Below are 13,824 nucleotides of genomic sequence, written 5' to 3' on the forward strand. Positions count from 1 at the left end.
GATTGTAGAGGTTATTCTCCCGATTAATAGGCTCACCTTTCAATTATGTTTTATCCATGGATCTGCTACTTAAAATCATAACAATACAGAAAGCTGTTGGATTGTGCATGCTAATTATCTCACTGATTTTTTTTTTAATATATTTGGAAAAAATAAAAGAAGCCCAGTTTTATGAATGTGCACTAAAACATCAGAAAGTGTAAAGGAATGTTCATTAGACACTAAACTTGATTTTTATATTTTTAAAAAGTATGTTATTTAGCCACATTTAACAGCTAACCTCCTATTAAATCATGCCTGAATATACTGCTCAAATTGAAAGAAAAAAATTGTTAATGTAAAAAGCCTTTTAAGTGATTAAGCTGTCATTGCTGTCATTCGGGCATTCTAGTAACATTTTAATGCTTCTGAGGGCTATGGCTGGGTTTGCAATCCACTATTTTATATTTTCTGAATAGATTATTTTTAAAGTATAGTATCATTTGACACTGAACTGGATAAAATAATATCTGAAGTAAAATATGAAAACAATGGCTGGATGTAGAAGCATTTTTAAAAAGGAGGCACAATAAAACGTGCTAACCTGAAAAACTTCTCAAGTTAGCTAAGTGATCATGTAATGGCCGTAAGACTGAAAGTCATATATAAAGGAAATTATAGTACTCTTGTAGGCATTTGGATACTTTCAAAAAGATTTACTTAAAAGGAGACCAGTTCCAGGTATTTACTTAAAAGGAGTTCCAGTTAAAGGTTCAGTGAGGAGGAATGCACTTTTAAATCTATGATTCATTAATTCTGTGAATTTTCTGTTCTGTTTAAGGGGGAAAAAAAACTTTGGTACAGAAAACACAAGAACAATTCTAAATTTACAATTGGAGTACTTTCCTAAGTCAGTTATTATATATTTTAATTTTTGCATTTCAAGGATTTCTTAAACATTTCATCTAGAAAGATTCTAATGAAATGTTTTTCTTTTTGAATAAAATTGAGAACATATGTCAATATACAATATTGTCATTAGGTTTTCTTCTTGAAAAAACTTTACATACGTAAACCTAGACCTCCTTGAAAATGCGTAAGAAGCAGTGTTCATACTGTATTTTGAGGTCAAGATAAGACTTTTAATTTTTATTAACTATGGAAATTTTTTGAAATGTATGACTTGATTCAAACCAAAAATAAATATATAGCTTAAAAAAAACTTTTAAGTGGTTCTTATATTGGATTAAAATATTATGTGTACATCCTAGTTAAATAACAGAATGTGCTTTGGACTCAGATTATAAATAATGAAATAGATCATTTTTAGGATAAAAGCATTTTAAAACATTTTTTTCTTCTCTGTCATCTTCCCCATTTTCTCTATATCCTTTCCACAACTATAGACAGAATAGTTGAGCACACATATACAAGTGCCTAGATTTGATTTTCCTCTATATCCTACCTGTATCACCTGCTGGGTTCTAGTTTTCCTGTTGTTTAGAAACTTTGGGTAAATAGGATGTACACTATTTGAAGAGGTAACAGGAAGATTTGACTTATTTACGCTTTTAACACAAGCAACTAAAACTAACAAATTTTGAATTACATTTCTTTCAAATTATCTACTAATTTATAAATATGACTGGGAAAATAACTTCCTTTTCCTTAAAATTATTAGCAAATACTAGAGCTTATGCAAAACTGAGGCCAATAAAATAGTTCATTATCATCAGTAAGAAGTTTAAAATTATAGAATAGTGTTCACCATATAGAAGCAACATCATTAACAGCTTTGAATTCTGTTGACTGGTTGAGAGCAACCTTACATTTCACTGCTTTATTAAAGTAAGCTGTGTTTATTCATAACAGGATAGAGTTGGATTGGGATTAAAGAAGAATTTATGAGCAAAAGGGGATTCCCTGTTGGCTCAGTGGTAAAGAATCTGCCTGCAACGCAGGAGACCAGGGTTCAGTCCCTGGGTCGGGAAGATCCCTTGGAGAAGGAAATGGCAACCCACTCCAGTATTCTTGCCTAGAGAATTCCATGGACAAAAGGAGCCTGCTGGGCTACATCCATGGGGTCACAAGAGTAGGACACAACTGAGCAACTCTTACTTCCTTCCTTCCTTCCTTATAAGCAAAAAAGAGGGATCTGTATTTCATGTGATAAATGCCAGTGGATCAACCATTTATTCAGTTTAGTCAAAACCTAAACTTTTTCTTTTTTTTTAATCACAGTGACCTTGTGTATACCAACAGTAGATGAAATGATGCAGTTGAATATTGCCTTGGAGAATGCACTTAAGATGGAATCTGAAGAAACAATTTCTTTTTTTATAGTACCTTCTATTGTTAGCTTTCCCTGAGGATTACTTTGTTGGACACCCCCTCTAGGAAAGGAAATGCCACTTTCTTTAAGGATGCTATAACCCTTTCTTCTGTGTCTGTTTCATTATGCAGCATTCTTTGTTTTTACAAAAGGAAGAGCGAATAGTGCTAATGACTGGACCATCATTCACACTGCACTTTAACAGTGTTCTGTTTATCTCGAAATGAGAGCATCAGAATTACAGATGGTGATGGTACTCAGATTTTTTTTTTTCGCCAAACCATAGAATTGGGCCAGGTAGGGAGAATGGAGAAGAGAGGAAACTACTGTTGTTACTAAGAGCTCTTCATTTTCAATCCTTGACCATGTTGGTTGTATTCCGTAGCAGTTTATCTGCATATGTTGTCTTATATGGACAAAACAACACTAAACCTACCAAAACTCATTTCATGTGTTGCTTTCCATTGCCTTCAGATTAAAGTTATTTTCTTCAGGCTGGACTAAATTATACACAGGTCCCAGGAGTGAAGGACACTGAATTAATGTACTGTGTCACCCAGCCCTGACTATAGAATATTTTTATCAAAGTCCAAGGCACTATTTTGCTATTGCATTAAAAATTAATGCACGGATTGTCAAAAAGAGAAAAATGCCTAAGTAATCTAAACAAATTTTGTCTGGGCTTTGCACACTTTAGAGTCACCTTAAGTGATGAGTTTTTAAGGAGAATGGTTGGAGGTGTGTACCTATATGTAAATAGTATTTTTACTCCTTTGTCTAATTACATGAGAGAGACCGCCAAATTAAATAAGTAGTCTTAATAATTTATTTTGTTTTATGTAAACTGTCTTTTTTAGAGCAAGGTTTCAGAGGAACACAAAAAGAGGTTAAATGCAAATTCCATCTTACACAAGGTCATGGGGCTTGGGAGATTCTCTGTCAGTACGGTATATTGGGCAAAAATGAGTGTAGTTCAGCTTAAATATAACTAAATTGAGCTTTGGACTTATATATACTTGAAATAGAATAGGCACATGCAAATAACTATTTACAAATAGCACTACATACACATAACGATTAGCATAACATTTTAGCAGTGTGAACAAGGACATTAACTAGCCATGTCATAATTCAAGATTGGTACCATGCCTGGTTTGTGTTAATTAAAAATGAAAATTTATTTTATATGGCACAAGAGTATCTGGAGAATCAACTGAAATTACCTCAGACTTTTAGGATGATGGTAATGTTATCTCAGCAGAGTCCTTTTTTAAAATAAATATTCAGAACACATAGGAAATGCACAGTACTTGCGGCATTTGGCTTTCTCTTTCTGGATCAGTCATACAGGCTGGATACTGTGAATCTAGCATGGGGCTTTCAGGTTGTGTTAACCCCATTTATCCCTGCACGCTACAGCTCACCTGTTATTTACACACTTAAGAGGGTTGATACTGCAGAACAAGGGGAGTGCTCTGTTGTGACACAGAGCATACATATTCATTAGCCCTGGCAGTCCCTATGGATAGACGTGGTGTGTCCTGATGGTCTTAGTATGACAAAAAGAACTGGAGTGGGGGAAGGGTAGATGGCCTAATGGATTGAAAACGTACATGGAAAAAGGGGAGAGACAGAATGAGTAATGAAAGGCCATAAAGTAACAACTTTAAAGGTTAACTACAAAGCACTATTTAAAGTGATTAAAATTGTCTAAAATCATTCACAGAGGTAGAATAAACAAGATTACATCTGATTCAACATGGGAATATCAGTCCTCTTACCCACTAACCCTCAAACTATTCCCCTTGCAATAGTTGATAGCACCTGACACTAAGTACTAAGATTCAGAGTATGAATCGTTTGTGTATTTTAAATTGTGTGTATACACATTCTTTTGAATTAATTATGGTAGGATATGCACAAAATTTTGGACACTGCTTTTTACTTGATTTAGATAATTACTCAAAAACTTGTACACATGCTTTTGTAAAACTACCCCCTGCAAAGAGGAAAACCCACAAATCTAAACTATAATTTTAAAATATATGGATTTTATGTGAGTGTGGTTGTATGTTCACTTGAATACTTTTGAGTATGGGAAATTTTATGACCCTCACAGGAGAAGAATAATTATTTATTTAAATTGTCCTAACCCTCGTCCATGCTCCCAGGATCCCTCACCTGAAGCTAAGTACTAGCCTCCTAATTTCTCTCTCAGTTTCTGCCCTTGCTTTCTTGTGGGCCTTATTTAAAATAGAAGAATTGTTGAAGGATAGGGAAGCCTGGCATGCTGTAGTCCATGGGGTCATTAAGAGTCAGACACAACTCAGCAGCTGAACAACCAACAATTCTTCTATTTTTGATTTGCTTCAGGTATTAGGCTGTCTGTCTTGCTAATGTATTGAACACAGGACTGGTGGCCTAAAAATGATATTTCTCTCATCAATGTAACTTGCTTTGCATAAGTGCTTATGCATTCATCCTCATAAATGCAGTCATTCTCTTTTATATATGACTTGAATGTTAAAAATGATGACCTATGAGACCCATGCGTACCAAGTTTCAACCTCATTATGAAATATTGGCAAATAAACATTTTTATACTTTGTCACATTTTGATGAGTGAATACTTTGTTGCCGTGAATAAAATTTAATGCATTTTAGGGAAACTGATTCAGATCATAAGCTACCCACAAATTTAATTGAAAGACAGGGTCTATGCCATTCTAGTCCAAGTCATGATGCCTGTAATATTGAATACTTGCTTTTAAAGCCCAAAATGATGACATACAGAATAAGATCAGTTGCTTATCCAGATATCATCTACCCAACAAATTCCTATAAGAATTAAGTAGCATAACTTTGGAGTAACTTAAAGTCTCAAAAGTTGTACTAGAATTTATAATTGACTATTACTATTGAATGAAGTATTGATTTGTGGAATCAGAACCTATGTCATATTTGGGGAGCATATTAGGAATGGTGGAGACTGATGTGGAAAACAACTAGAAAAAGTGTCTAACAAATCAAAGCGAGCAGCGGGGTGAACACGGAAATGGCAGCAGTCTGGAGACCAGTGTTTTTAAGGAATCATTTCTCATTTTACACTGTTGTACTAGTGACACTGAATCAGCCGGAAAATATCAACTCTTTTCCCTGTGCTTTGAGTGGGAGGGCAGGAATGCATCTAATAAAAAGAATTTGGAAAAAATTTAAAGGCACTACTTTTTAAGTTTTAAAGTACTATACTTGCTGGTTTTCAAGAAAATGTACTCAAGTGGAAGAACTGAAGCTTGAAGCCTCAGAGTGAAGTCATAATTTTAACTGCTTATGTGACCAGCAGATACTGTAGAAATATCTGTTGTCGTAATAGGAAGTTGGAATGTCATGACAAAGTAGAGGGGGCATGCCATGTCTAGAGGGACCTCAGATTTGGCCAATGGTTGCCAGGCAAGAATGAGATCTAGGCTTATAAGATCAATCAGCTTGTCTTGAAAAAGTGGGATATATGGAAATACAGTTTCTTTTATTATAAAGTTGACTGATTTTTAAAACTCTGGACTGGCCAAACAAAACATAGTAGTTACAGGTTACATGCTGCCTTCTTGCTGTCAGGTAGCAATTTCTCTATATTGGATGGTGAAGTATTTAAACTATATTTACTAAGGACCATTTAGCCATAAATGCCTTTGTGAGTTTTCAAAAGGATTGCTTATGCAAATGAGGTAGAGTAGGGGGAGGGAGTAATTTGCTGCAAACTGTATTATAATTTGGGGTCTTGAGGTATGAAAATGTGATTTAAAGAGAAAAATCTTTGACAGTATTGCTATATAATTAGAATGTCTTATTTTCAGACTGTGGGTTGTGAGATCATCCTTAACTGGTTTTAAATCTCTGTTGTTTCTTACTTGTGGTCTCCACAGTGAGTCACAAACACCATTAAGAATAAATACTATACAATAGTTTGAATTTTTGACATCTTTTTGATTAAGAAGATCATGTTCTGTGTTTTGCTGAGTATGAAAGAATTTCTGTACCTTTCTTAAAACCAACACACCCAGTGGAAAATTTCCTTTTCAGTAGCTGTCCAGAAGTTGAAGAAAAGTGATTTGTAAATTCTAGGAGTCATTTTAGTTTTTCTTCTGTCTAGTCAGTTTTGTTTTGTTTTGTTTTGTGTTTAATTCATCTCTGGCTTTTTCAAAATAAATGCATAACAAGAAACACTTGTGTAGCAGGTCACAGTTGGAAACAATTTTCACAAATATTGCTGCTTTAGGTAACTTTAGTAACAATACAGTAAGGTATATGTGCGTGTGTGCTCAGTCATTTCAGTCCTGTCTGACTCTGCAACCCTGTGGACTGCAGCCTGCCAAGGTCCTCTATCCGTGGGATTCCCCAGGCAAGAATACTGGAGTGGGTTGCCGGTGCCCTTCTCCAGGGGATCTTGCTGACCCAAGGATAGAACCCGCTTTTCTCCTGCAGCTTCTGCATTGGCAGATGGGTTCTTTACCACTAGTACCACCTGGGAAGTCCCCTGATAAGGTATATGATACCATTATTGTCTATATTTAATGACTGAAAAAAGTGAGTATAATATACTTACATGATTTCACCAAGATTAGAACAAATAAGTGAAGGCATGGATCAGGGCCAGTGGTCTGATTTTCAAGCTTGGGATATTCACTCTTCAGACAAAATTCTAGGACCTTTATGTTTTCTCCAGTCCATTCTTTCCCAACAATCCAGTAATGCCTCCAAGTAAAATACTGTGTTAGATAGTATTCAACCTCACTGTACTCCATGACAAGTGAAGTACTGAACTATAGCGGAGGCTGTCTGGATTGGGGACTAGGTCATTAGAAAGATCCCCTAATCTCTAAAATCCAAGTTTAAGAAACATTAGAATGTGAAATTATAAAGAATGCAGAAAGCTGGGAAAGTTTGTTATCTGGTAATTGGATCCCCTTGATTTAATTTCTTAGCATTGAACCACATAGTGGACCCTCAATTTGTTGACTAATTAAGATGTACAGTTCCTATATCATATTCAGTTTATAAAGGACTTTTCATTTTGGTGTTCTAAAGATGGAACCTATTTAAATTGACTAAGGATAATGTATATTTCTGTGTTTGTACCCTTCACTTTTCACTTGATACTACTTTTAAATATGACATCACATTTTCATCTAAGAGTTACCAGGAAATGGACTAAGGAAGATTTCAGATCAAATAGATTAGGACGGGTCATACTAGTTACTGCTGTGTTGGCCTCTTGGCTTATGAGGGCGGGTACACAAAAGCAGAATGCTCTTAGTCTGCGGGACATTTCAATTGGTCATCACTTCCCTTGAAGGATAAAGGTAAGTAGATACTGCATGGAGCCAGTTTTCAGTACCAGGAAGTTTATAGTCCCCCTCTCAAACTGTTTTTTTTTTCAGTTGGAGAATAATTGCATGATACAATATTGTGATGGTTTCTGCCCTACATCTACAGGAATCAGCCATAGGCATACATATGCCCCTCCCTCTTGAACCACTCTCCCATCTCCCTCCCCACCCCACCCCTCTAGGGTGTCACAGAGCACCAGCTTTGGGTTCCCTGCATCATACAGCAAATTTCCACTGGCTCTCTCTTTTACATCTGGAAATATATATGTTTCAATGCTACTCTCTCAAATCGTCCCACCCTCTCCTTCCCCCCACTGTGACCAAACGTCTGTCCTTTATGTCTCAGATGCCTCATTATTTAGTGAATGTATTTGCTACTGTCTACTGGAAATTTTGAATGTTCTGTGTTAGTTCTGCCATTTCCTACGTAGCAGATGATGAATCTGTTGCATTATTAGGCTAATAATTACTTGATTGTATTTACACCAGTAGTGTTTGTTTTCTAGAGAGACTCTTGGTAAGTATAGTGTCCAGTTTTTTGGTTTTTGTTTTAAATGATTATGAAAGGTTCAGAAGTACAGTAGCCCAAAGGAGTGTACTAGGTGTAAGGATGTCGTGCAGGTCTGTGTGAGCGCTGTGCAGCTTTTAGAGCAAGCCTGCCATGCCTGCAGGTGTTTGCCTCAGGTGCCTGCCCTTAGGAAGTCTGAGAAAACCTGCAAATGAAGGCAGAGTCCCTAACGGCCAGAATTACCCTGTGGGAACCTTGGAGAAGAGAGCAGCTTTTACAGACCTTGTGAACTTTGAATAGCAGATGTATGTTAGGAGTGGGGGTGGGGCAGGCTTAGATTAATATTTCCAGGAATGTGTGCTAAAAATGCTTTCTAGAAGACCTGGTTTTTTATCCCCAATTTCCTCCTATTCTGCAAGTTGTTTTTATGTCCTTCATTTTTCTGTGTAACAGTTTCCTTATCATTTTGAAGCTATGACAAAACTTTTAAGGATGCCACAGTTGTTTTGTTTCAAACTAATCAAAGAGTAAAATAGAAATAAAGCAACGAGGCAGCAACTGTTTAGTAATTAAATCTAAGTTATAAAATGGTCAGTAATGATAAGAATGGAAAATGTTATCCAAATTGACCAGTTTTATGGGAAATACAGACTTGTTCAATTATATATACATAAATTCATCCTATTACAATAAAATAACAAAATGCTTAGGCTTTTTACTATAGTATCTGTCATCCTTGTGAACACTTAAGTTAAGGTATCTTAAAAGCAATTTTCTATTAAATTACATATTTTAAAAACAAACACATTGCATTGTGAAATTTGCCAGCTGTTTTCTTAAGAATTTTATAATACTTTCAAAAATAAAAATTGATGTTTTGGAACAATTCTTCAATTATCTTGAACTGTTTTTCTTACTTTCCACTGTTTTCTGAATTTTTATTGTTCCTATTAAGCTATTTCTAGACAGCAGTGGGAGTTATTGTGCTGGAGTCCTGTTTCTAATAACATTAAAATAGTATTGTTTCTGAGGTTTTTCTCTTCATGTTCCAAAGAGAACCATATAAAAGCTTTTTTAAAACCCATCTTGTTATTTGGGTGCCAAGTTAAATGACACGCGTGTGCTACTTCTTGCAGATAACAGCAGTGTAATCAAAGGGAGTGTGATAGTTTGTTTAAAGAACATTTGGCTCTACATTTTTCTTCCACTGCACATCAGAACTATCACCACAAATAAATAGAACAATAATGACAATGAAAAGAAGTCTCATTTTCATGACTCTTTGCGACCCCATGAACTGCAGCCTACCAGACTCCTCCGTCCATGGGATTTTCCAGGCAAGAGTCCTGGAGTGGGTTGCCATTGCCTTCTCCGAGTTCTATTTCTAATTAGTATTAAAGTTCAAGAAACTGAGGAAAAAGTTCTTTGTGCTCCTGTAGATCAGGACAGTCTCCTGAACACTGGCTTCTTGAGCTCCTACTAGTATCAGGAACTAGTTTATGGTTTAGCTATTAATTTGTACTTTCAAATGTTATTAATGATTTTAAAGTACAATAAATACTCATGTTTCAGGGGATGTGAATAATTCTGTTCTCTTAAGGTTATTTAATGGAAGCTCATACTTAACTTTTGCAGCCTTGCTTATTAGTTGTTATTTAGTATGAATCAATAAATAAACTTTCAATTATCTTGGTAAGCATACCCAAAAATAGCATGAGAATCAAAAGGGAGTGGTGTATCTAGTAATTGTTCCAAATAAATAATTTTGATAGGATTTTTGCTTAATTTCAGATGAAATAGAAATCTTAAGAAATTTAATTATTTTTGCTAGAGTGAAACTATGCAGTTCAACTATGCATTTTACTACCCAGTGAAAATGGCCAACCTGTTTTATTTAAATTTTATATTCCTGTCTTTCACAGTGACTATAACTTACCAAAAAACTTGTGCATATATTTTACAAATGATTAATTCACAAGGAAAATTTTAAGCCCAATGGAGGTGAAAGTTGCCCTTTTTGTTTATTTTTTAAAATAATTACTCTAAAGCTAAAGTGGTCTCATTTTTTTTTTAAATAGACACTTTTTTTATAGAAAAAATCATGTTTTTTATGTATGTTTGTTGAATAATGCCAATAATGGCTTAGCTCAACTAACTGAAAGGAAACCAGACCTTTTATGGGTGTGTGTACATGTGTGTGTAAGTGTTGTGTTGTGTTTATGAAAAAAATTCCATTGCCTGTGACTCCTAAATTATTTTTGAGACCTTATTTTCAAGATACTTATTCATATTTCTTCTGTATCAATCTAATCAAATTCCTACTCATAGCATATGTGTTTTCTTGTTTTCTCAACTCTGTATTTTGATAATCTTTTAAGGAAAAAAAAAATCCTAATAGAAAGTCCCTGGAAATAATTTACAGAACTAATGAATTTGTAGGTCTTTTAGACAGTTCTACATTACAGTCACATTAATATTCTCTCGTTTTTATAAGGCTTGAAAGTAAATCCCATGACACTAGAAGAATTTAGATACTGATTACTTGCGATTGGTTCCTGGTGATTTGCTCTTAATAATTTCCAGTTGAATTTAATGAAAGTGTGATTCCTGAAATGCTGCTTCATTAAAATTGCATCTTTTCCCCTTTAAGTGTGGTCTCGGTCATTTCACCCATTTTGCGGTGTGTTTTCCTCCCCCTTAAAAAGTAATGATTGAGAAAGCAGAAACAATTAAGAATATCACTTTAGTTCTTCCTAGAAGACTCCCCTGCACCGCCCCCCTCCCCCCCGACACAACCCAGAGTTCCTCTTAAGTGAAATGATGCAAGCTACACTTTATCAGGACTTTATAATATATTGTTTACAATTGATGAGTTTTTTTTAATATACTTTTAAAAGAGAAACATGATGATTTGGGGGGAGATGAAGAAAAGTAAAGAATCTATTGTGTGTACAAGAGAAGTAAGATATTTAGATTTTTTTTTACTAAAAAATTCATTATATATTCAAATATATGAAGCTTGATTAAGTTATACAGTGCAGCATTCAGATTTAATTTAACTGAGATGGTGATTTGCAAATGAATATCTACATGGATCCTTTTTTAAAATCCAAATGCAAATGAGTACAATTGCAGTAAAATATATTTGCAAATGAATCCTGTTACTTTATTCATTTATTGTGTAATTACTGCAATCCTTCCCACCTTGTTTTCAGTATTTCTTAATCATTAAGTCGGAAGCATGACAGCAGTGCCAGCCCTGGCATGATTCTCTTTGACTAAAACCTTGTAAATTAACACAATTAGCACAGCATCATCCTGCTAATTAACTTCCAGTGTCTGGTGCAGTGGCTTTGCAAACAAGGAAGAGGGAGTCAGAAGGGAATCAACATGCCATTCTGTTACCAAACTCTGTGCTATGTTCAGTTTAGCTCAGTAAGTCAAAGCTGGCCATGTCAGAAGCCAGAGTCAGGTAATGAAGAGCTAAAGGGGTTGGAGGAGGAAAGCATAAGGGGGTAGGAGCTGTCAACATAGACTGCGGTAATTCAGAAGGGAGCTCATGCCACAGATGCTTCATTTAGACCAGACCTCCTTCTTATCAAAGAATCGCTGCCAGAGGGCACAAGAGAGTTTGCAAAATTCACTTAGGGTAATACAAAGGAGATTAAGGAAGCCTGCTTAATATAGCTGTATCAGAATAGGAAGTGTTCCAATCAAGAAGAGATTAGGAGGAGTCAGCACTGGGAAATAGAACAGGGTTCCAGTGCTCTTCTGTAACTAAGTATATGAGAGTCCTCAAGGGTACATTATAAATCCCTTTGGGTGCTGGTTCCCTAATGTGGGAAGTAAGGTAATGTCTAAGGTCTCTCTGTAAACTGTAAAATTCAAATGATTCTCTGACTCTGCTTCATATTTTCTCTCTCTTTTTAAATATATTTATCTATTTATTTGGCTGTGTTGGGTCTTAGTTGCTGCACTCAGGATCTTTCATTGCCATGCACAGATTCTCTAGTTGTGGCGTGCAGGCTCAGCAGTTGTGGTGCTCAGGCTTAGTTGCCCCACAGAGTATGGGATCTTAGTTCCCCAACTAAGGATCAAACCTGCATTCCCTGCATTGCAAGGTGGATTCTTAACCACTGGGACAACCAGGGAAGTCCTTGCTTTGTATTTTCTCTTAAATGAGAAAATAGTCCTGTATAGTTGGCTACGTAGTCACCTTGCTTCACTTAGTAGCAGATGATAGAGTTACATACACGTAGCATCTCATTTTCTAGTTGTATTGTTCGAGTATATGCCACTACACATAAATGTAAAGAGTCAGAGTCCAGATTCTCTGTGTTCTTATCTTCCCTTTTACCTGCTTCTTTCCTATCTCCCCCTTACTCTCTTCATAAATATATATGAATATATATATATATATATATTCTCCCCTCTTAGTACCTTGGAAGCTGTAAGGCAGAGGGAACGATGATAACAAACGGAAGGAGAACACTAGCTAGAAGACCGACAGACAAGTGATGCTTGTTTTTTTTTTTTTTTTCAGAGTTTCAACAACAGAACTGAGAGGCAGAAAGGAGCCAGTTGTAATTCATACCGAGTTGTAGGCTTTGTGTGATGAAAGCGATGGAGCGCTGCCTGGGAGATTGCTTTGCTGCACTCCACGAAGCAGATTTGAAACTGTCGTGGACCACTTTAGATGAGAGTTGGATTATGGAATGACCTGCTATGTCTGTGTCATATTGTTCTGCACAGGGAGCATTATACTGTGCTAACTAGGTGTTCAGTACCAAATAAGAGAGGTATCCTAGATGTGATCTGTCAGCTGTGTCTCATTTTTATATTGGTTAAAATATAAAACAGAAACTGTGGTGTGAAGAGGCAGGATAGCTAGATATGGCACATGTTAATACTATCCCGAGCTAGATGCTTAAAATGTATGCATATTATATTGTGAGAACCAGTGACTGAATTCTAATTTGGCAGGGATGTGTGTGTACATATATATATGTGTTTCTGTGTGTGTGTAGCAAGTAACTCTATGGGCTTAGCAGAAATAAATTTGCTTATTACTCAAGAATGAAAAAACTGTAGGTCTTCTACAGAGTTTTCATTTAAATTCCGTTTACTTTTTGTCCAGGGCTGAAATTCAGTCCCTTTTCTAGATGTATGCATGGTAGAGACCATCATAGGTGTTATAAACTGTGGAAATCCTTTATAACGTCACTATCGTTGGTAGAAAATAATGGGTAACAAAAGAAGTTGGGTGGAAAAGCTTTAATAGTTCTGATGAGTATCTAAATAAATTAACCTTCTCCCCCCAAATCTTCAGGCTTGAAGATGCAGTGGACGCCGGAGCACGCCCAGTGGCCCGAACAGCACTTTGACATCACCTCCACTACTCGGTCCCCTGCCCACAAAGTTGAAGCTTACAGAGGTCATTTGCAGCGCACCTACCAGTACGCCTGGGCAAACGACGACATATCTGCTCTGACGGCATCCAACCTACTAAAAAAATATGCAGAGAAGTATTCTGGCATTTTGGAAGGCCCTGTGGACCGACCCGTACTCAGCAACTACTCAGATGCACCATCAGGACTAGTGAATGGTCGGAAGAATGA

General features: G+C 36.0%; 1 protein-coding gene across 1 annotated transcript in view; it reads left to right on the forward strand.

Annotated features, from left to right (window-relative positions):
* Positions 1–13,824, forward strand: part of FIGN (fidgetin) — a 128,229-nt gene that overhangs the window by 110,865 nt on the left and 3,540 nt on the right. Inside the window, exon 3 of the mRNA XM_010858958.1 lies at positions 13,536–13,822. Coding sequence (XP_010857260.1) covers positions 13,536–13,822 — 287 coding nt within the window. The remainder of the gene's footprint in view (positions 1–13,535; positions 13,823–13,824) is intronic.

The sequence above is a fragment of the Bison bison genome, unplaced genomic scaffold (genome assembly GCF_000754665.1).
Source record: "Bison bison bison isolate TAMUID 2011002044 unplaced genomic scaffold, Bison_UMD1.0 scf7180017864452, whole genome shotgun sequence".
In the NCBI taxonomy this organism is placed as follows: Eukaryota; Metazoa; Chordata; class Mammalia; order Artiodactyla; family Bovidae; genus Bison; species Bison bison.